Source organism: Dreissena polymorpha, chromosome 2 (assembly GCF_020536995.1).
Source record: "Dreissena polymorpha isolate Duluth1 chromosome 2, UMN_Dpol_1.0, whole genome shotgun sequence".
NCBI classification, from domain to species: Eukaryota; Metazoa; Mollusca; class Bivalvia; order Myida; family Dreissenidae; genus Dreissena; species Dreissena polymorpha.
The window spans coordinates 74,043,144-74,067,825 of NC_068356.1; the positions used below are offsets into that span (position 1 = coordinate 74,043,144).

Genomic DNA, 24,682 nt, shown 5'->3' on the forward strand with positions numbered 1-24,682 from the left:
GAAATTGTGATAAGCTATTCATATTAATGCCTGTAAAATGCCAACAATATAAAATAAACAAATCCTGACACGCTTGACATGTAATGGGATACTTTTCAACAAAAGGTGTCACAAATGTATGGGTTGAACAAGGTAGAAGTAATTTCTTACAGTAAAGAGAGAATTGTAAAAAGACTAACACAGTTCTTTGATGAAATATAGTCAGTAAAAGAAAACTAACTCATTTTATAACCATCTTTCACATTAAAATAACAATTGTTTACTTTCCTCTAAATAGTACAACCAGTAATTAACAATTCATTCAAAGTAACGGCTATTAAAAAAAGATATTAAATTATGACCTTCACCTTTAGTTGTCTTAACCTTTTAATTCCGTGTACACATTGTACACAAAAATAAAGGCTGTAACATTTTACTTTGAAGTACTTTTTACTTTGAAGTATGACCATTGGCCAATTTGACTGACTAATGACTTCTTCATATCATCTCAACGAATTTAACATTTTAGCAAAGTTTTATAAACATCTATCAAAGGGTATAGCAGATATGAAGCAGTCATGAATTTAAAGGCTAAAACCTTAGGCTTTGAAGTACAACCTTGACCTTGATCTGGTAAGATTTCATGAAAATCCTTCAAAGGGTCATTGAGCAGGCACAACAATGAAGGCTTAAATCATTGACCTTGAAGTATGACCTTGAGCTGACATAATTGCCTCTTTTTCTTCTACACTTTTTATAATTGCCCTAAACATTTAAGGCAAATTAAATGAACATCCATCAAAGGGTATAGTGCATGTAGATATGGGACAGACACAAAAAAGTTAAGTATATAATGACAGATGAACTGACTGACAGACAGGACAGACTGACCATGGCAACTGTCACACAAATGGCATTCCTATTATCCCCAATCCCTATTTTGGCGGTTGATAAATTAGTATTCAAACATGATAGAATTGCAGGTTAAACACACTGAATTACATTGTAATGTTACTTAAAATGTATTATTATGAAACTTTTATGTGAATCAATAAATTTGATAATTTCTATCAAATAAAAAATGTATGGTAAATCTTTCATTCAGTTGTTTCTGAGGAAATCACAAGTTAGTAGCAAACTTAAGAATCACAAATTATTAGTATCACACTTTACATTGTTCTGGTACAATATCTGATGCACACATGAATGTTTAAAACAATATTGCAGTCCATGGCCATAAACAAGTTCATGACTTTGAAGCTGTGAAACTGTTAACGGTATCACAAAAGCAGCCACAACAAATGCCACTTTTACAAGGTTTAAATGATGGAACTTTACATAGCAAGGGTTGAGCGTTAGGCATGTGAACAGGCCTGGCTTAGACTTGTTAAGCCAACACAAAAACTAGAGCTTTGTCACAGACGTGACAAATATCCCCACATGCCGCATTGACACAGAATATTTGCATGTTGTCTTCACAAAAAACAGCCGACACCATGCTCAATGTTTAAAACGCGCCAAGTGACCCCGTGACCTGGTTTCTGACCCTGCATGGCCCATGTTTGAACTTGACCTACACATCATCTAGATACAACTTCTGACCAAATGTGGTAAAGATCAAATGAAAACTACTTGAATTAGAGAGCAGACACCATGCTGAATGTGTAAAATGTACTAAGTGACCCAGTGACCTAGTTTTTAACCAGGCATGACCCATATTCGAACTTGACCTAGACATCATCTAGATACAACTTCTGACCAAGTTTGGTGACAATCGGATGAAAACTACTTGAATTAGAAAGCAGACACCATGCTCAATGTTTAAAACGCACTAAGTGACCCGTGACCTAGTTTTTGACCTGCCATGACCCATGTTCAAACTTGGCCTAGACATTATCTAGACACAACTTCTGACCAAGTTTGGTGAGGCTCTGATGAAAACTACTTGAATTAAAGAGCGGACAACATGCTGAATGTTTAAAACCACTAAGTGACCCCATGACCTAGTTTTTGATCCGGCAAGGCCCATGTTCGAACTTGGTCTAGACATCATGTAGATACATTTTCTGACCAAGTTTGCTGAAGATTGGATGAAAACTACTTGAATTAGAGAGCGGACACGGACCGACCAACTGACAGACAGACCGACCGACAGACAAGCTCACTCCTATATATCCCCCTAAACTTCTTTTAGTGGGGATATAATAATTGGCCTTGATTTATGAACTATGTTAAATTTCACAGATAATTATTTATTCTAATGAGAAAGGCACATTATATACATGTATCATGGTTAAGAAGTTCCACTGTGTTTTGTTTATTGTAGTATCTTGTTGTTAGTTGATATAAAAAAAAAAAAAATTCAACATAACCTTTCAGCCTTGACTGTTCCTCTACTTATTGGTATCAAATAATCAGGACTGTTAATCAAGTTAACACTATTGATATTTAAAAAGTTCAAAGCATTCAATCCAAACACTCATGCATTAGTCAAAAAGTGTGTGCCATTATTTCAAACCTTTCAAAGTAATACAACAAAAACAAATTCCACAAAAACAAAAAATATTTTGAAAATATCTATCACATAAATGTAATCTAATTTACTAAAACTTTGTAAAATATGAACTGTGAAAATGCAAAAACAAAACTTAACCTTAAACCTGCATGGGTCCTACATTAAAAACTAATCCTGAAAACAAAGTAAAACTTAACATGAAAACAAAATTGTACTATTAATTAATTTTTTTTGTAATTTATGACAGTCATTCATTGTAATTTCAAGATAAAAATTTATATATCATTCTTGCTTCTTGTTATTTTGCTTTGACTTCCACAAAATTATTTTCCAGATGAAACTTACCTGCATATGGTATTCTGCATCTTATACGTGAACAAAAATATAATTTGTCAAGTCATAATAAACCGAATGCATCAATAATTACCATGAATGTGATTGGCTTCACAATTTATCACAATTCTCAGGACCAATAAATCTCAATTAACAAATGTGTTTATATTGTTGAAATATTATTGTTGCATTTAACGTTATATTTATATATCAAATATTGGCAGATACAGGTATAATTCAATGTTAGATATTTCACATATGCCTAATTAAATTAATACAAATTGCACCTCCCAATTTTATTGGTGAAATGATACTTACAAACCTGAGCTGGGCATTAATAATGCTTATATATTTCATATGAAATCTTTGTCCTCACTAAATAAGGGCGAGAGTTATGCTTAGGAACAATCAATTCCTCCTGCTTTGTTGGTGCTAAAAATCAACAAATAAATTAACAAAAACAACAAAATAAGACCCAAACAAAAAACACCTACTACTGTTAAAAACAGAGTTAGTATCTGTTGGGTCATGCTCATCCCCGTTCACACCATTCCGAACATCCTGCAAGCTTTCAATGGACTGGACATTCTGCAAGCCTTTGGGAGACCAAGCCTGGTAACTCTGAAAGCTTGTGGGTGATCCAGACTGGGGACCACAAGAACTGTTGACATCATCACCTTTAGGGGAGCCATACGTAGTTCCAAAGTTTTGTGAGTCAGATGAGTCCAGACGCTGATAAGTGCCCGTAAACTTCTGTCCCACTGGGGCGTCCTCCACGTCTAGGCTGCAATCCAACAGGGTTGTTACAGAGATGTGCCTGGTTATTATTACAGCCCATTCAAATGTGTTTGCATTATCATATATGAAGGACAATGTTTCTTTTGCAATACAATATAATTCGAGATTGTGGATGCGGATTTCGGAGCAATTTTTCAATAGATTTACATTACAGTTCCAAAATTATGGTTAACACTTTATTTATTTTTATGTCAAAAGTCTCAGAATGGATTGATTTATTCGAGCCTAGACTTGTGTATCTGGAAGTGTAAAAGCTCAGATTTTCAGCTCGCTTTGTGCTCAAGTGAGCTACAAATAGGAGCGTTCCTTATAAGCTACAAATCAGAACTATATATGAGTTTCAAGCAAGCATACTTCTGCATTTCCTTCTGAATTCCAGACGTCTGCTGAGCATACGTGTGCGCGATGTTATCCGCGGAGTACAGCCCTATGGGAGTGTTAAACTGGGCATGCACTACATTGGGCACTGCCTTCTTTGGTGACTCAGGAGTTGGACCGTAGTTACCGCCATAGTTATTTTGGGTGCCAGGGTACGTAGGATAGGTTGGGAGGTTCGTCTGCACTCGGGGTGCTTGGCCCCCAAACGGTTTTGCAGAACGGTTATAGGAACTGCCAATATTGTTTGACTCCTTAAAAAGGTAAAGTTTTCGATATTAATTAATAATTGTTAAGTGATTTTGTTCAAGGCATTTCTATACAATTCCCATCTGCATAATCTTTTAAAATTGGGAAGGTTAAAAAATTACGTTTTCTTTCTTTTCATGGAATAATAACATAACTTATGGGGGTGGGGGATTGGGATTTGGGGAAAGTAGCAGATATTTTGTAAGAGAAAATAAGTTAAAAATCAAACTAGAATTACACAAAAAGTAGATACCAGTAATAAATAAGTCTTAAATATATTTGAGTACATTCATAAAAGTGTCATCAAACTTGCCATAAAAAAGTTAATTGTTAGCCAAATTATTGCCTTCATCTTTGTAACATTAATACCTCCTTCATGCGTTGTGTAAAGGATGCAAAAGTAACTGCGATTTTTATAAATTAAGTTATCATGGCCTTCAAAACAGTGCCAGTGTATTAGTCAAAGATCATAAATGATTTAGTAAAGTTATGGTAATTTTTTTTTAACGATGTCAAAGACCTGAAACAAACAACGGCTCCACTCACATCTTGGTGATCCCTGGCCAGGGATGTTTTCTGTGTGGTGAACACCTGGTCTCCAGTGGCCGTGTGGATCGGTTGAGGTTTCTCTGTCGGCTTCAACTCAGACATCGGTGTCACCTTCGGACGCCAGATCTGAACTGCCCCCCTGAAAAACAACTAAGTATGGGTATCTAAAACAAAACAAAACTTCAATGAACAGGTTTATGTAAATTATTTACTTTTTATGTTGCACAAAGTCTGAAGATAAAATAAGTGACATCTTAGCTACAAAAGCAAGCATCAGGTGCATGGCTGCCCAAACATGCAAAATAGTGCGATTATAGACTGTTTCTTAGCCCGCCTGTATTGGACCAGTATTTGGCCTATAAAGCCAAGCTTATTTTGGTGTTTGTGCAGAAGAGTTCCACATGGTTCTCGGTAGAAAAATCATACAAGGCCACCCAGATGGGCTCTATAAATGCACCATATATGTAACATATCAGTTACTTTTAGCACTGGAAATATTTGGTTTCTGAACATATATAATATTATTATGTATTAATATGTACCAGGTACATACTTTTGAAAGAATAGAATATAAACTTTTTATTAAACATTATCAAATCAGTGATTGTTAATCAGACATACAATTATTGTTCCGATTTTCCTTCTTTTTCAATACGGAAGTGGTTTGGTCTGGATTGTAAAATTTAGTCTAGATTCTTTGATGTACAGTTATCACTTGAAACTTCAAATGTGCACTGAAGCTCTAAACAATGAATTAATGAAATGAAATGTTGAATTGGTAATATCTAAAAGGATGAGTGGCTGAAAGATCGCAAGTCAGTTAGAATGAAAATTATTAACTTGATTCTCCAGCATTCTCTCTTAATATGCGTTACCATGGCACAATCTTGCTGATGGAATGTCAATAAAATAAGGCATTTAGTCACAGCAAGTGGCACAAAGATGCTGTTGATACTTTGCCAATAGTTTCTTTCAAGCTTAAATAAATTTCCTTTCATTTGAAATGAGAGTGTTTGGCTCACTTATCGAAAATTAATTGAGACTGATTTAAGATGTCTGAATTTATTTCAAATCAGCTGGGAATGCATTTGATGTTATTGGGATTTGAATAATTTAATGTATTCAGTTGACATATAAACATTTGAACAAGGCAAGTATAACGATGGTCCCAATTTAAAATGTCGAACCTACAAAAACACAAGTTTTCAGGAGACGTATTTTTGTTAAACATTTCTTGCACAAAGTCAAATAAAGATTATTTTAAACATTTTTAAAAGTGTCGCATGATGGACCATGTTCGTATGGAACTAATTTGACGTTAAGTTAATAAATCTGCTGTAAAATGTATCTTCGTCATTTAGACTTGCATTTATGTGATGTTTCGGCAAATTGGACAGCTTATTGTAATAGATTTTGTTTCAATAGAATAAATTTGTCCATTGTTTTCCGTTAGATATAGCAAAGCAATGCGTGTTTTTCTGTTTTACACGGTGGAACAGAGGTGACAACCGCAATTCTTTATTTATAGTGTGGCCTCAACTAAGTAACTTGTGGGAACACCTTATAAAGTTGAGGGAACAACATCATAAGTTGTGGCTTCAACTTAATAACTTGTGGAAACAATTTTTAAAATAACTTGTGGAAACAACTAAGTACGTTGTCCCCACAACTGTTTAAGTTGAGACCTCAGCTTAGTTACTTGTGGCCACAACTTCATAACTTGCTCCCAAAACTTATTAAGTTGTGACCTCAACCTAGTAATTTGTTCATTTAACTTACTAAGTTATTCCTTCAACTAAATAACTTGTGGGAACAACTTATTTATTAAGTTGAGGCCTCAGCTCAGAAACTTGTGGCGACAACTTCATAACTTGTTCCCACAACTTATTAGTTGTTGCCTCAACTAAATAACTTGTGGGACCAACTAACTATGTTGAAACCACTAATTTAAGTTTAACCAATTTCATCTTTACCGTTTTATCACAATTAGTACCCCTTATTTTACTAGGTGCTCGGGTTCGAGCACTATCCCCGTTAGCTATGGATCCCCCGTTCGAGCCCTATCTGAGTACTTGCCATGTAAGCCATGGATTTCAGATTTGAGCCCCTATCTGAGCGATCGCCAAGTTAGCGACTTGGTTCAGGGTTCGAACCCTGGTGTGAACACTAGGCACATAAGCGACAGATTCCGGTTGGGAATCCAGGTCTGATACCTCCCTTTTTAAACGATGGGTTTTTGGGTTTTAGCCCCAGTCTAAGGACTTTCCCAGTAAGCGACTTGGATCCCAGTCTGAGCATTCGCACCCTACGTAACGGATCCCGGTTTGGATGCCCTGCTTGAGCACTCACCCTATATGCTATAGGGCCCCGGGCTCAAATCCCGGTTTAAGTACTTACCATTTAAGCGAACGGACCCTGATCAAAGTCCTAGTCTTAGCGCCGCAACCGAAAAATGCGGGATTTATAGCTTACAGGGCTAGTGCTCAGACCGGCGCTTGAACCCGAACACCCATAGATTGCGAGGCTAGCTCTCATTTCGGGACTCGAAAGCGGGAAATGTTGCTTACGAAGCTTGTGCTCATTTCGGCAACCGGTTGCTTAGTAGGCGGGTGCTCAGTATGGTATGTTCGCGACGGCTGTTTGGTTCGAGTCCCTGTGTGAACCCTTAGCTTTCGGTGCGAACGCTCAGACTGAGGTTTGCAACCGGGGTCCTTCCCTTACTGGGCAAGAGCTAAGACACAGGCTTGAACCCGGGATCCATAGCTTTCAGGGCTAGTACTCAGACTGGGGCTCGAACCCGGGACCGGTCACTGTTGGTGCAAATTCTCATATCGGAATTCGAGCCGTCGCTTATAGGGTAAATCCTTAAACCGAGGATTGATCTAGAGACCCAAATCTTTCAGGGCTAGTCCTCGAACTATGATTCGAACCCCGAGGCCGTCGAAAACTCCGTATTAGATTTTCAGACCGTCGAAAACTTAGGCATCTTGCACTCGCCTCGTAAGCGATGGTTCCCGGGATCGAGCCCCGGTCAGAGGAATCGCCCTTTACAAGAAGCGTCCCGGGTTCAAATCCAAAAACCATGGGACTCGAAACCGGGATCCGACGCGTACGTTGCTAGTGCTCAGACCGGGGATGGAACCCTGAACCCAGTCGCAAACAAGGCAAGTGCTCAGACAATTGTGGTCTTAACTTAGTAACTTGCGGCCAGAAGTTATAAAGTTGAAGGAACAACTAACTAAGTTGAAACCTCAACTTAATAAGTTGTAGGAACAAGCTATTAGTTGCGGCCACAAGTTACTAAGTTAATACCTCAACATTTTATATTATTTTGATATCTTTTTGCGTTCATCAATGCTATAAAATGTACATCATTTAATTATTTTATAAGCAAACGTTTACGTTTCGTCAATTTGCCTTAAAATGCATGGCTATATTGATACTTTAATATATTAATAAGCTCGCAAAATGCCGACGTAACAATTTTTTTCAGCTTCATCATTTTGACTTCAAGCAATTGCGGTTCGTCATTACATCACGTGACTATATGGAGCTGTTGCGATTGGTTAACTATTTTGTTGTTTTGGGGGTATATGTGCATTGATTTCCCGCTTTACACAATATCAAAATCGCGAAATGCCAAAAATGTAGGTTCGTCATTTTAAATTGGGACCATCGATAAGTGCTTATACTTTACTGATGTGTAACCATATAAATGTAGTTGATAATTGGCAGAGTTTTTGTGTAGCAGTTTAATGTCACATCAACATGAGTTGGTAGGGACAATATATTGACTTTTTGATGAGTATCAGTGATTTAGATAAAAGGCAGCTGGCAGCCGATTTGACAGATTTGACAACTAAAGAGCGGTTTTGGCTGCCAAGAAATCCATCACCGATAACATATGAATAAAGCTATTTGGTACTGTTACTTTTGAGAAATATTGTTTTTTATATTAAATATCCTGACTGAAGTGCTTAAAGTAGCCTTGAAACTTCATAATACAGGATCTTGGTTGTCATTCTCAATATTTACCTCAGATACCCCTGGTATACCATATTAAGAAAAACTTGTACTCCTGTAAGAATACTTAAAACTACATGTACAATTATTGTATACTATCAACAGGAAACATTACATTTAGCACGCTCCTTTTAACGAGATTTGATTTTATTCCATGCTTTGTTCTATTCAAATTTAGGTCGTGATTATGATCTATTTAAATATTATTGTTATTATTAATGGTTAAAATAATTCATTTCTAATTCTATTTACTAAGAAAAAGCTCCACATATTCAATAAAGACCTGAAAGGATTTTTCTTACAATGGCAGTAATGTTACTGTCAACTAAAAGGGGAGATTACTGATTACAAGTGGGATAATTGTACTGGACCATTAATTGCTTTGGTGATAATATCCAGCTGTTATGAGTAATACCAGTAGTAGCAATCTTTTGAAATAAACAATGCTGACAATTGTCCTATCTGGCATGAAAATAAATAGGTGCTGTAAGAGTTCATCGAAACATGAGGCAAGAATCCTTGGCAAATGTGTGCTATAATTATGCTTGTGTTTTCATGCGGATTGTAATGTGTTTTCTTACATTTTTGTGACATAACAATGCCTTCATTGTTGTATAGGTGTCATTAATGAGATAAAGAGTGTGTTGCCAACTTTCGAAGTTTTGCTCCCAATACCGTCAGGCTTTCTCTATTTTCCAGAGTATACAAGTTAATCATATATAGAAAAATAGCACAACAAGGAAGCCATCACTGGAATTTTGATTTTTTAAATAGTAAAATAGCACAACAATCAAGCCATCACTGGAATTTTGAGATTTTATAAAGTAAAATAGCACACCAAGGAAGCCATAACTGGAATTTTGAGACTTTTATATAGTAAAATAGCACAACAAGGAAGCCATCACTGGAATTTTGAGATTTTTATATAGTAAAATAGCACAACAAGGAAGCCATCACTGGAATTTTGAGATTTTTATATAGTAAAATAGCACAACAAGGAAGCCTTCACTGGAATTTTGAGAATTGTATATAGTAAAATAGCACAACAAGGAAGCCATCACTGGAATTTTGAGATTTTTATATAGTAAAATAGCACAACAAGGAAGCCATCACTGGAATTTTGAGATTTTTATATAGTGAAATAGCACAACAAGGAAGCCATCACTGGAATTTTGAGATTTTTATATAGTAAAATAGCACAACAAGGAAGCCATCACTGGAATTTTGAGATTTTTATATAGTGAAATAGCACAACAAGGAAGCCATCACTGGAATTTGAGATTTTTATATAGTAAAATAGCACAACAAGGAAGCCATCACTGGAATTTTGAGATTTTTATAAAGTAAAATATAACAACAAGGAAGCCATCACTGAAATTTTGAGGTTTTATATAAAAAATAGCACAACAAGGATTTAGCCATAACTGGAATTTTTAGAAGGTTTTCTGAATTCACCATGATGACAAACACATTATAAACATATTCATTTTTCATATTTTTAACTATTCTTAAACTAAAACTTAATGTATGTTATCATTCAATCCAATCCATGATCTCAGTTCAAGCAAATAAACAATAAAATGCTGACACTTAATTGTGTAACATTAGCTGAATAACTGTAAATTTTCAAATGAATAAGGCAGCAACTTTCAAATCCAATATTAAAACACCTATTTATAAAACTGTAGATTATGAATGCCACAGCATATATAAATTAGGCCGTGCTCTGTGAAAAATGGGGTTAAGTGTCGTACCAGATTAGCCTGTGCAGTCCCCACAGGCTAATCAGGGATGACGCTTTCCGCTGTTATGGGTTTTTTTGTTTACAGAAAGTCTCTTCTTAGCAAAAACCCAGTTTAGGCGTAAAGTTTAGGCGGACTGCACAGGCTTATCAGGGACGATGATTTTCACACATGCATTACACCCCCTTTTCACAGAGCACGGCGCATATGCATGTTCAGACTCAGAAGATATACACAGGTTACATTCAAAGACAATTCCTACAAATTCCTATCAGTATTGTGTTCCAGGGCCTTGGGTAACACAGATTCAGGTAAACTGGTAATCTGTTACCTATACATTTACTTTGGAATCTTGTCAAGTCACATTTTCCTGGCAATAAGTGCTTCAAGATGCTTCCAAACACCATTGCTTGAGTTGAGGAAGACTTGAATTTACAACTAGTATATCATGATACGGATCACTGTTTGCAATAGCTACCATATAATTATCACACTATTTCAATGACTTGTAGTTGGCTAAATGTATGACTTATGGTATACATGTGTACTTAAAATTTATACTTGTAGACAGCTTGCTATGTACTGGTACAAATGTCTTTGCCACTTCTTTAATTACTGCAGAATTACTGCAGAATCAGATATCCTGATCTTTTCAAATCAATAATTTCACTTGTGCACAATAATTTAATTGTTATATCACCCCAATCTTTGGTTGTTCACCTTATTGACAAGGTGAAAGGCTATGCTGCTTATTGAATGAAACCTGTATAGTACAAACAAGGTCTACAATCTATCCACAGGTAGTGGGAGGAAGCAGGAATTCCTGAGTCGACATTATCACACAGTTCTTGGCACCAGTTGTATGCAGGCACACAAACAATGTGGGCGGAAGATTGAGGATAGCCCCCCTTCACTTGGAGGAAGACAGAGAGTGATTGTGCAGCCCAGGGACATATCCAGAACAGTCTTGATAGTTCCATGCTACATCTCAACCGCTATATTGCAAATGATGTAGATAAAAGTTTAAATGATAACATAGGCTCCATGTCAAACACAACCTAAAAATGTTACACATTCGATTCAGTTTTTCGATGTACAAATCTTTAATACATTAATGTTACACTCTTTAAAATTAACAATGTTAATATAGTTACTTGAAAGCATTGCTTTTAACTCAGAGATACCTCTTTTTTAAATATGTAAAGGTTTGTCATTTGGTGTTATTACACAAATATCAGTGTTTAAAGTGTGAAGTGTAAAAACCCTTGTTTATGTTGGAAAGCCGATTGTCCACATGGAATATATTTAACCGTTAGCTTGCTACCAACATGGTTTACCTACTGGATACTTTAACCCGTTTATGCCTAGTGGACTTTCCCATCCTTCTAAATTGGATCAATTTATTCCCAAAATTAGGGATGTCTAGTACATTTATTTCTATATTTAGAATATTTTTTACAGAAATTCCTTTAAACCAACAGCGCAGACCCTGATGAGATGCTGAATCATGCAGCGTCTCATTTGGGTCTACGCTGTTTGCCAAGGCCTTTTTTCTAGACGCTAGGCATAAATGGGTTAAAAGGCATCATAGGCAATTGTGTGTTTACAAACCCTGTGATCAATTATGACCAAACTATTATTTTGTGAAATAATTGTATGGCAGAATAGTGTATTTGGGTCGGTAAGATATCCACTATTTCATGGACTGGGGCTTTAAATAACTACACTATAAATGAGACACTATGACTTGTACATAATTACACTATGACTTGTACATAATTTCACTATGACTTGCACATAATAACACTATGGCTTGTACATAACTACACTAAGACTTGTACATAATTATCTGATTCATATGAATGGGTCATAACTAGTCTACTATAATGACTGGACCATAACTACACTATGAATAGGTAATAACTACACTATGAATTGACCATAACTACATTATGAATGGATAATAACTGCACTATGAATTAACCATAACTACACTATGAATGGATAATAACTACAATATGAATTGACCATAACTACACTATGACTGGGTAATAACTACAATATGAATTGACCATAACTACACTATGAATGGATAATAACTACACTATGAATCGACCATAACTACACTATTACTTGGTAATAACTACACTATGAATCGACCATAACTACACTATGAATGGATAATAACTGCACTATGAATCAACCATAACTACACTATGAATGGATAATAACTACACTATGAATTGATATCATAACTACACTATGACTGGGTAATAACTACAATATGAATCAACCATAACTACACTATGACTGGGTAATAACTACAATATGAATCGACCATAACTACACTATGAAATGATAATAACTGCACTATGAATATGCCATAACTACACTATGACTGGTAATAACTACACTTTGAATCGACCATAACTACACTATGAATGGATAATAGCTGCACTATGAATCAACCATAACTACACTTTGAATGGATAATAACTACAATATGAATCAACCATAACTATACTATGACTGGGAAATAACTACAATATGAATCGACCATAACTACACTATTAAAATGATAATAACTGCACTATGAATATGCCATCACTACACTATAACAAGGACATTACTACACTATCACTGGGACATAATTACACTATGAGTGGGCCATAGTAAAGGTTTATTTTGTAATACATGTATAACTTACTTCAGACAAAGCAATAACAACTAAAACTTTGGTTCAATCTACAGAATTTTATTGACTACAAGCTACATTAAATGTGTTTATGTCTGTTGGCACCAGTTCATTTTCTGGGATATCTGCAAATATAATCAAAGACACAAAGTAAACTTTTACTGTGAAAATTGTTTTGCACAAAATTGTGATTAAAAAAAGCACAACATATGCCAAACAAAATGCAATCAAATTCAGCAAGACATCAAAAGAAACTTTCACAAACCTTGCACATCCAAATGAGTTGAAATACATCTGGTGCATCCAACTTAAATAAACTGTCATGTGCTGATTTTGTGATTTTTGTGATAATTGCGGTTTGTACGTAGTTTTTTTATTCTAACAACTTTGGTTAGAAACCACTATACGATGTCCCAAGCCAATTACAAAACCTCAGGGCCTGGCAGTTTGAGACTATACTGATATTTTTTTTTTTAAGGATTCATGTTTATACATTGAAGAAAAATTAGTTTCCCTCAGTCTGGAGCTAATTTTTTAGCCAGGGGCATGACTAGAAAAAACAGTGTCATTATGTCAATGTTTGTTTGAAATTGAGCAATGTTGCCGGGCCCTCTCCGGCCATGTAAAACCCCAAGATCAGGCCGATGTACAAATCATTATATACCGTGTGATGTGGAGCCAAGCCTTTTGAATATCAGAATAATTGCAATGAAATGATGGTCGTATGTCAGTGTGGTTGTTGGTCCAACATGTTGCCTTGTTGCAGGTCCGATCTCAGCCGATATATAACTCATCCCTATATTGGTCCGATATACACATCCATATGTGCCTGATAAGATCATTAAGCTATGAAAGTTTGAGCAATCATCCACACAGTAGTTAGGATGAGTTGAAAACAGAAGCTTTGGAACATACATGCATATGCGCTGCGCTCTGTGAAAATGGGGTTTAATGCAAGTGCCTAAAATGTTGTCCCAGATTAACCGCCTGTGCTGTCTGCACAGGCTGTAATCAGGGACGACAATTTCCACCTAAACTGGATTTTTGTTAAATACAGTCTTCCTTGAAACGAAAACTACAATAAAATTGGAAATTGTAGTCCTTGATTAGCCTGTGTGGACTGCACACGCTAATCTGGGATGACACTTTACGCACTTTAAATGTTTGTTTATAAAATCACTAACCAAAAAAGATATCCTAAAATTGATGATTACCAAAAGATATCTGCTGGATAAGAGTTATCCAGATTTATACAATTGGCTGCAGGCGAATAATTGTGTACACTAATTTCTCCTTGATTATGTCGAGTGTCTTTGTGTTATACTTCATCAGACAGACATCACATCAGCATCAAGAATCTATTCATGCATTTCATGATTTCAGTGAAACTCCAGCTTCGGAAGACGCAAAAGCTACGCCAAGCATTTCCAGACAAAAGTTGTTCCTAAGGTTTGATGTTCTGTTCAAAGGAAAAACTTCACTGATTATTAATAACTGTCCTGGAATGTTCCTGGAAAACAAATCTTGTGGTTGCTTCATGACTGCTCATGTGCCTTGAAACGAATCCTGAATGTTTACTTTTATGTTTGTTATCACAGCAGAAAGAACATGCAAAATGTAGAAATCAAATGATTATATGTATAACATAATTGTCGATATGTTTTTGGACAGATTTTGAACAAAACAATCTATATTTGTGACTAAATTATAAGTTTGAACATATGTTTTTACTGTATTTTGTGTTTGGTGCATTATATTCACAATTTAAAATGCTAAAAATACCAGCAAAAGCACAGGTGGTTAGCGTGTGGCTATGATATTAATTAGTGAACACGTCATTTTTAATGATAAATAATCAAATTAAATATAAAAAAATCAACTTTTCTGGAAAAAAAAATTCACTATCAAATATATATATATATAAAAAGGTATCCAACTCAGGGTGCATCGCTTTGAACAGCCGTAACTTCATCAATTGTGCAGCAATGAACTCGGTCTTATTCAACGCAGAAATTAATTTCCTCTCTGGAAATGTACATACAATGTATCTTGTATATTTCTACAATGCTGGGTAAAATATGGCACAATACAAATTGAATTGCTATCCGATTCCTATATTGTTGTGTTTTACCTCATCTGCCTAATGGTGAGAATACATTTTTTGTTGATTTCTATTGACTTCTTGTCTTTTAAGTTTTCAAATATGGTCAAATACATTCTAGCCTATTTATCATACACACTTTTGAATAGGGCATGTTGCCTTAGAGAACAGATTTGTTAAGTATAATGATCATTGACTAAAAAACCACTAATTTTCAAAAGCAATCGATTATCAAAAACAACTTCTAAGGGGCCAAATCAGCTGCCTCTAGGGGTGTCTAGTATTGAAAACACTCTGTGTCATATTATTTTTAAGTTTTTAAATATCATGGATTTATCTTGATAACTGCAATAAAATCACTTTTTTCTAAACATAGCAAAACAGAACAAACATTCAATTGATAGTGCGCACGTGCTTCTGATAAACTGGTAAACATAAAGGTTACATTCCACTAAATGATGCCAACAGGAATCACACAGAGAGCAGGAACTGCAGACACCAACAATCAATAGGTAATTGCACTAATTACCTGCCATAACGTAACTGATCAATCCTAAGGTATGAACACACACTCAAGCCCTCAATTAATATACTAGCAGTGTTCATCAGCTGAGAATGTATCAGGTGGCACCTTAACAACTCATGCTGGTAATTTAAAAGCTGAAGAACACCAATCTTTTTCACTAAAAGCTACTTTAGTAAGAATATTGCCATACAACTGATAGTGACATTAATATGGTGAGTAATTACTCCAGAGTGTTTTAAGGGTAAACATCCCTAGATTGTTGTCTTTTTCTTGGTAACCCAACTCTGTGAATCACAACATTTGTTATTAAGAATGCACCGTAACAAACATTAGAAACATTTTTTAAAGAAATTAATTTGTTAAGCTTTCAATTGAAAACAAGTAAATATGAATTTGTTCTTATTAAATCATACTATAGTTTCCAATTCATTTTCTTTTAACTGTTGCTATAGTGATGAGAAAGTTTACCTCATAATAAGCATGTCAATGTCATTGCATGAGCGTATGATCTCCATCTTAGCCTGTTCGTGCGTCAGTCCGTCTGTGTTCCGATTGTTGATGCGCACAATTCCATCCCCTGCTCTCAACCCACATCTTTCTGCTACACTTTTTGGTTGAACCTGGTTAATCACAAAATATGGATATGAATAAATAAATAATCAAACACATATAAAAAGTTATGATTTTTTAATTAACAGTCCAACCTGAGAACAGCAGTCAGTCAAGGGAAATGCCCAAAATAACCATTGTAGACAGGCGACTGTTGTTCTCAGGTGACCTTTGTTTTAGGGAAGAGGACAATTACAATGAGAGAGGCATGGTATAGGGGAGATAACCCTGGGTTATGGTTAGGTAAGGGTTAGGGGTCGGGTTAGGGTTGAGGTATGGTTTAAGGCTAATTCTAACCCAAACCGCACCCCTAACCCTTACCCTAACCCTCTAACCCCCCATGCGCATTACAATACCATGCCTCGCTTGTTGTCGTTGTCCGCTTCCCTTTTTTTTAGATGTTTGGTAGTATTGCTAAGTTGTTACCCCACCCAGTTGTTTGCACACAGTGCAATATAAACAAATGCAAATTGCCGATAATTAAGCATAATTACACACATTTTTTTCTATTGAATTATGCAAATTAATATCTTATAAATTGATTTAAATTCATACCTATGATCAAGCTAATATGAGTTTATCAAGAGAATATAGTTGTTTACTCATGCATCTTGTTCATTCAGTAAATCCGACAGTTCACATAATGTTCATTGGAAAATATTTTTTTATAATGGTGGTCACATGTCATTGATGTTGTTATGAACCAAATGTACAGCATACTAATATTGTTTTCATTTAAAGAAACAGTCTGAAAGCTTTAGTATTTATTTGTATGCAAACATCACACAAACAGCAAGGTATCGTGGTATCTCCAGCTTAGCCTATTCAATATGGAAATCCCGACAAAACTGTGCTGATGCACAGGATGGGCTGGAGCTTCGCTGGCAATATATTGCATAAGACCCATTTTCATATGACGCTGGTCTTTAAAAATCTCATTGCGTCTTGTTACAAAAATAGAACATTAAACCACAATTCTTTGCGATAGAAAATTCACACTGTGCATATTCTAGCTTGCATACATCATGCATGTGTGGCTAGACAATAACGATTTTCCTTCTATCATGGACACATTACTATTTCGGTAGTTTTTTCTTACAATATAAGACAAATGGCGGTAAGCTATATGTTTTCATTCATTTCTTTCCCTAAAATTGGTGTTATTTAATATCTTGAAAGCAATACTGTGTTACCAAATGTATTGCCCCCTAATAACAACACTCGCTAGCTAATTGTTATTGTTGACATCTTATCAGAGATTAGGAACTATTGATTTTGTCACGCGCATATGCTATGGCGTTATGACTTCATCCACATCAGGAATAAGAGACAAAAACACAGATTGATCAGACTGACCACTAAGGGTATCACGTTTAAACGGTCGCGTTTCGTGTTTTGGTCAAAAACGTTTACAAAAACTGTAAACGTTTAAACGACAGTCAATATCAATATAAATCAGTTACGTTACGACGTTGCAAAGCTTGTTAACAGCTGCTGAAAAAGACTCGTATTAAAAACTATTTGTATAACGTGCACCACATGCCCCTTATTCACAATACGTGTGAAAGAGCTTTGTAAATTGATGGGCATGATAGGCACATGTTAAAGAGCTTTGTAAATTGATGGGCATGATAGGCACATGTTAAAGAGCTTTGTAAATGGGTGGGCATAGTAGGCATGTGTGAAAGAGCTTTGTAAATTGATGGGCATGATAGGCACATGTGAAAGAGCTTTGTAAATGGATGGGCATGAAAGGCACATGTGAAAGAGCTTTGTAAATGGATGGACATGAAAGGCACATGTGAAAGAGCTTTGTAAATGGATGGACATGGTAGGCATATGTGAAAGAGCTTTGTAAATGGATGGGCTAAGAATGCACATGTGAAAGAGCTTTGTAAATGGATGGGCATAGAAGGCACTTGTGAAAGAGCTTTGTAAATGGATGGGCATAGTAGGCATATGTGAAAAAGCTTTGTAAATGGATGGGCATAGAAGGCACTTGTGAAAGAGCTTTGTAAATGAATGGGCATAGTAGGCATATGTGAAAGAGTTTTGTAAATGGATGGGCATAGTGGGCACATGTGAAAGAGCTTTGTAAATGGATGGGCATAGAAGGCACGTGTGAAAGAGCTTTGTAAATGGATGGACATGGGAGGCACATGTGAAAGAGCTTTGTAAATGGATGGACATAGTAGGCATATGTGAAAGAGCTTTGTAAATGGATGGGCATAGTGGGCACATGTGAAAGAGCTTTGTAAATGGATGGGCATAGTGGGCACATGTGAAAGAGCTTTGTAAATGGATGGGCATGGAGGGCACATGTGAAAGAGCTTTGTAAATGGATGGGCATGATAGGCACATGTGAAAGAGCTTTGTAAATGGATGGGCACTGTAGAAACATGTGAAAGACCTTTGTAAATGGATGGGCACGGTAAGCACATGTGAAAGAGCTTTGTAAATGGATGGGCACCATAGGCACATGTGAAAGAGCTTTGTAAATGGATGGGCATAGTGGGCACATGTAAAATAGCTTTGTAAATGGATGGGCATGATAGGCACACGTGAAAGAGCTTTGTAAATGCATGGGCATGGTAGGCACATGTGAAAGAGCTTTGTAAATGAATGGGCACCGTATGCATATGTGAAAGAGCTTTGTAAATGGATGGGCATGGGAGGCACATGTGAAAGAGCTTTGTAAATGGATGGGCATAGAAGGCACGTGTGAAAGAGCTTTGTAAATAGATGGACATGGGAGGCACATGTGAAAAGAGCTTTGTAAATGGATGGACATAGTAGGCATATGTGAAAGAGCTTTGTAAATGGATGGGCATAGTGGGCACATGTGAAAGAGCTTTGTAAATGGATGGGCATAGTGGGCACATGTGAAAGAGCTTTGTAAATGGATGGGCATGGAGGGCACATGTGAAAGAGCTTTGTAAATGGATGGGCATGATAGACACATGTGAAAGAGCTTTGTAAATGGATGGGCACCGTAGGAACATGTGAAAGAGCTTTGTAAATGGATGGGCATGGTAAGCACATGTGAAAGAGCTTTGTAAATGGATGGGCACCGTAGGCACATGTGAAAGAGCTTTGTAAATGGATGGGCATAGTGGGCACATGTAAAATAGCTTTGTAAATGGATGGGCATGATAGGCACATGTGAAAGAGCTTTGTAAATGGATGGGCATGGTAGGCACATGTGAAAGAGCTTTGTAAATGAATGGGCACCGTAGGCATATGTGAAAGAGCTTTGTAAATGGATGGGTATGGGAGGCACATGTGAAAGAGCTTTGTAAATGGATTGACATTGAAGGCACATGTGAAAGAGCTTTGTAAATGAATGGGCAGAGAAGGCCCTTGTGAAAGAGCTTTGTAAATGAATGGGCATGGGAGGTACATGTGAAAGAGATTTGTAAATGGGTGGGAATGATAGGCACATGTGAAAGAGCTTGGTAAATGGATGGGCATGCAAGGCACATGTAAAAGAGCTTTGTAGATGGATGGGCATAGAAGGCATAAGTGAAAGAGCTTTGTAAATGGATGGGCATGGTAGGCACATGTGAAAGAGCTTTGTAAATGAATGGGCACTGTAGGCACATGTGAAAGAGATTTGTAAATGAATTGGCACATGTGAAAGAGCTTTGTAAATGGATGGGCATGGTAAGCACACATGAAAAAGCTTTGTAAATGGACGGTCATGGTAGGCATGTGTCAAAGAGCTTTGTTAATGGATGGGCATAGTTACTACATGCAATATTAAATATTGCTATAAAATAAAGATTGACATCACCTTAAAATTTAACAAAATTCTTGAAAGTTATTTTGTTGTTAAATTATAACTCGTCAGTAATGTCAGTTTAGATACATGTTATCATACCACTCAAACTAGCGTTAGCAGGTATATTTATTGAATTCTTTACTGTTGTTTTTTTTAAAATGGGTAACAAAACTAATTTCTTTTCTACATGGTTGAGTCAGAAATACTTTTTTTCTGATTATTTCGCTTAAGTTATTACAAATTGAGGTATTCTTTGTATTATATTGTTCTCTGTGCAATCATACAGAATGCAAAAGTGATTTAACATCACAAATTAGCTAACACAAAAATTAATTGTGCAATAACTCATCAAATACAAAGTATATTAAAATTTAATGCCTATAAACGATGGTTATTGAATTTCATTTGATCAATATTCATGTACTCCATAAAACCAGTTTGAGATAAATTTCAGGTACTGAATTTAAATAAACAGCCACTTTTCAATTTAGATGGGAATCACTTGATCATAACCTAGAAGTAATAGGGCACTTCAGTAAAATTTGAACTTTTTAACTTTAATATCAAACATTTTTGGAATTCCTCTCAGTATGATGAAAAATAAACCATCAATAACAACACACTACTGTCGATAGGGAGGGAATGTGTATAATTTCGGTTAACCAGTAAATGGTTATAGCTGGTTCATTTAACAATTTAAGGGAAATAAATTCTCATCAGGTCTTGTTTGAAGTTTGATTAATGGAAAGACAGGACCATGTACTTGTTGCAAAGTTGAAAAAATGACACAAAAAAAATAAACCTGGATTTGTTTGAACAAGTTTAAGTAATACCAATTTTGACTGATGTTTAATTCATTGACAGATTACATGTATTTAGTAGATAGATCAAAAACAGGAAATAAGTTATTGAAAGAATGTGTCAATATTATGGGGAGTATTTATCCAAATTAGAGTGTGTTTTTAAACACTGATACTCCCCAAAATAAGAGAAAATAAGTTAGGACAACTTGACAAACAGCTAAAATAATGCAGGAAATTGCAAACAGATTCAAATTAAGACATTTTTTAGAACTTGGTTGACAAAATAAATAAAAGGAAATAATGGGCTTTATTGCAAATGTAAAAATATCAATACAAATGAATAAGCTTATTCTAATTTTACTGACATTATTAAAGAAAAGCAAATCTTAATGCACGTGTAAAACTTCACTAACTTCACTTAGTGCTACATATATGTGTTATATTTATTTTTTAAACACATTAACAATGCCCCTTTAATGTGACTCACACAATCTGTTGCATGGACAAGAAAGAAAACGGAAATTACACTCAATGAAAAATGTGGCAAATGCAACAATATCTACACCTAATGAGGAAAAACCACTTGAGCTATTTATCAGAACCAGCTGAAAATTCTTAAATTGAGTGCAAGCCCATAATTTGTAAAAAGTATATTGCATGTCAGCAATAAGTGGAATTCCTTTGATATTAGTATTTGCTTTATTGTGTGTGACTTTTGTGCATGCTGTGAGAAGAACATTTGTTTTGATAAAAAAATGCACATTTTGTGAATAAGATCAGGAAACTTCAAGACTGAATCTGTCAGAATTTAGTACTAGTTAGACTAATGTCTGACCTTATGCAGTGTTCTCCATACAAATTTGAGTAACCTGAGTAGGTTAATGTCAAAGTAGCCAGCTACTTAGCACTAAAATAGACGGTTTTTGCACCGTTTCGAATTAATATTTTGGGAAAAAGTAGCTGGCGCCTAGATTGTTTGCAACTGGTGAAATTTGCCGGATGCTGGTTCTGACGGAGATCACTGCCTCATGGGGAAACTACCATGACAACTTCTTTTGGGTAGATAGCAGTGTACCTCACTACCATCCAGTAGCTGCATTTATCCATCCTGCCTCCTGTTTTGCAGTCTGTCATATGACAGCATCCACTTGCCTTTTCACTTTCAGACATGTAATATTCCACTTGCAAAAACAGAGTTTACTCTGCCATTATGTGTGTGTCTAAGGTGGCTGGTCAAAGGTAGCTAAAGAAACTTCAGCGTACAGTTTATATAGTATTGACAGACCTATAAAGTCGCGCCTGTCAAAAATAATAAAAAGCGACATTTTAAGTTATGGAAGCCAGAACTAGGTCAAAGGATGTAAAGTAGATTTACTGCCCCCTGACCTTATGCCAGATCGACTTGTCCGCAAAGGCTTATCAGGGAGGACATTCTGTAAAAATTTTGCTTTACATACTTAGAACATTGTAAGCGTAGAAACCTACACAATGAAAAGAGTGATGCCAATATACCCCCTCTGAAACTTCATTTGCAGAGTGAAAATAATAACTGAAGTCTCTTCTAAACAAACATCCATGCTCAGTACAAAGTGTCGTCCTAAATTAGCCTCGGGTACAATACTTTCAGTGCATGCATTTGGCTCTGTTTTCAACTAAGTCCAGGGGTGGTATTCCAGAAGCATCTGAAATTAAATTTTATTTTTATCCTTAAATTGGGAATTTTTCTTAAGTGTTTCATTTCATACTGCAAAAGTAAGGCATCGAAAATTACATCAAAATAACATCATTATGTCAATGTTATTTGAGGAATACTAAAAAAACATGCATGCCTGTATTGAGCAAAGAAATACAAAACATTGTAATTTTTAACTTAAGTGAAAATATTTAAGAAATGACTTAAGATGTTTCTGGAATACCACCCCTGGACTTGACAAATTGTACCCTCATACCAAAGTATAAAGAACATTTTAGTTAAAATCAGTTTATGTTGCCAACTGCTCTGGTTCTATTAAGGATAACAATAAACAAGTCCTCCATTTTGTGTGGCCTTACACAACATGTACAATCAAAACCTGTACTCATATGACAAATCAATGCATATATTTCTGCCTCACACTGCGGCTGCATTCTCTTTCAGAAATTGAATGAGAAATATCATTCCTGAATCAAATTTCTGCACATTATAGCTGTGGGATTTTCTTCAAAGAAATATTGATGTTGTAATAGAGGGCATGCTTGAATAATTTCATGAAATGTGGAGATTTACATATATCTGCGAAAGTGACGAAAGTTTTAATTAAAGGGGCATACTCTTCTTCCTTCCATTGAAATACTAAACTTAGTAACATTATAACCTTTGTTTTCATAGTTCGATTTTGTTCAGGTCGACATTGTGTTTTTGGTTCATTCATATTTGCTGGGCGAGGGGTGAGGGTGGGTTGGACTCCGGTGATCGTTTGAAGTATCAGTATTCTTGTGTAAAATGTTATTTTGAATTTTTCATTTTACTTTATTATATAGATGTGAAGAAGTTTTTAAAAAATAGTCCATTTGTCAAAGAAGGGACATTTAAAAGTCAAACAACCTCAACTCTGCATGTTGTCATGCGTCTATGTACCAAGTTGGAATACTCAAGCTTTTTATAAAGTCTTCGTTGAAAAGAGGCATAACTTAAGAAATGTTTAAAGAAAGGTAATAAAAAATAGTAAATTTGATAATTTCATAAAAAAAGAGCTGATGTGAATGCTGAATATTGAAATATCCAGGACAGTACTTTGTTGGACTGATGTTTATTATGTCTATCAACAGACTGAAAGACAGGGCTTGTTAACTCTTTCCGTGCTGGAACCGAATTTTTAAGGCCTTTGCAAACAGTTTGGATCCAGATGAGACGCCACAGAACATGGCATCCCATCAGGATCCAAACTGTTTGCTTTTCTGATAGTATTCTGTGAAAAAAATCGAAGAAAATGCTAATTTTATAAATTCAGCAGACAACATTTTAGCAAACAACAAACTTCCCAGCATTCAAAGGTTAAATTGTAAACAGAACTAATATTGAAACAATCTATCAAAAGCTACACACCTGAATGTTTTTACAAATTTTCTTTTTTGTATATATTTGTTCAGTTGTAATACAAGATTATGGTATCTAAGATCTTATGTGAGTTTAACCTGGCTTCCACCTTAATTACAATAACATATTCCATATTGATAACATTGTGATAGTTTCATGTGTAAATCTTATCTGATGCACTGTTGAAACCACAACAAAATGTTTATTATACAAAAGTCCTCTTATCGCAGTTTAAACTTTTGCGCTTTTATTTTTCTAGCAACAACAATTAGCATAAGTATGTAAGGTAAATTGATTATATGGAACTATATTCAAAATATAGAGAGACACAGAGTCCTCTTCATTCATACTTTCTACTTTTTTCAAATTATATGCTTAGAGATTATGATATTCCGCATTACCTGTTGAGTAATTGTCAAGTTTGACTGGGCAACGTACCGATGTAGATGTAGATATTTAAATTCTTGTAAACAGCTCAGTAATTATTTAAAGCGTTAACAATAATTTGATGCATAAAACAGAAATGAA

At 35.5% G+C, this 24,682-nt stretch overlaps 1 protein-coding gene and 1 long non-coding RNA gene across 4 annotated transcripts in view; one reads left to right on the top strand and one right to left on the bottom strand.

Annotated features, from left to right (window-relative positions):
- LOC127867617 (PDZ and LIM domain protein Zasp-like) overlaps positions 1 to 24,682 on the bottom strand; it is a 39,646-nt gene that overhangs the window by 8,793 nt on the left and 6,171 nt on the right. For 2 of the 3 annotated variants that reach the window (XR_008043583.1, XM_052408916.1), the window contains exons 2-5: positions 16,354 to 16,505; positions 4,796 to 4,937; positions 3,980 to 4,254; positions 3,322 to 3,611 (exon numbers count right to left, since the gene is read on the bottom strand). Coding sequence is in view for 2 of the 3 variants with exons in the window: in XM_052408916.1 (XP_052264876.1) it covers positions 3,322 to 3,611; positions 3,980 to 4,254; positions 4,796 to 4,937; positions 16,354 to 16,505 (859 nt within the window). In the remaining variant the exon portion in view is untranslated. The remainder of the gene's footprint in view (positions 1 to 3,321; positions 3,612 to 3,979; positions 4,255 to 4,795; positions 4,938 to 16,353; positions 16,506 to 24,682) is intronic. The other variant, XM_052408917.1, reaches the window with a different exon arrangement.
- On the top strand, positions 4,124 to 12,811 carry LOC127867632 (uncharacterized). Its single transcript, XR_008043587.1, has 3 exons — positions 4,124 to 4,263; positions 4,768 to 4,952; positions 11,364 to 12,811. It is a non-coding gene; the product is annotated as an uncharacterized LOC127867632 (long non-coding RNA).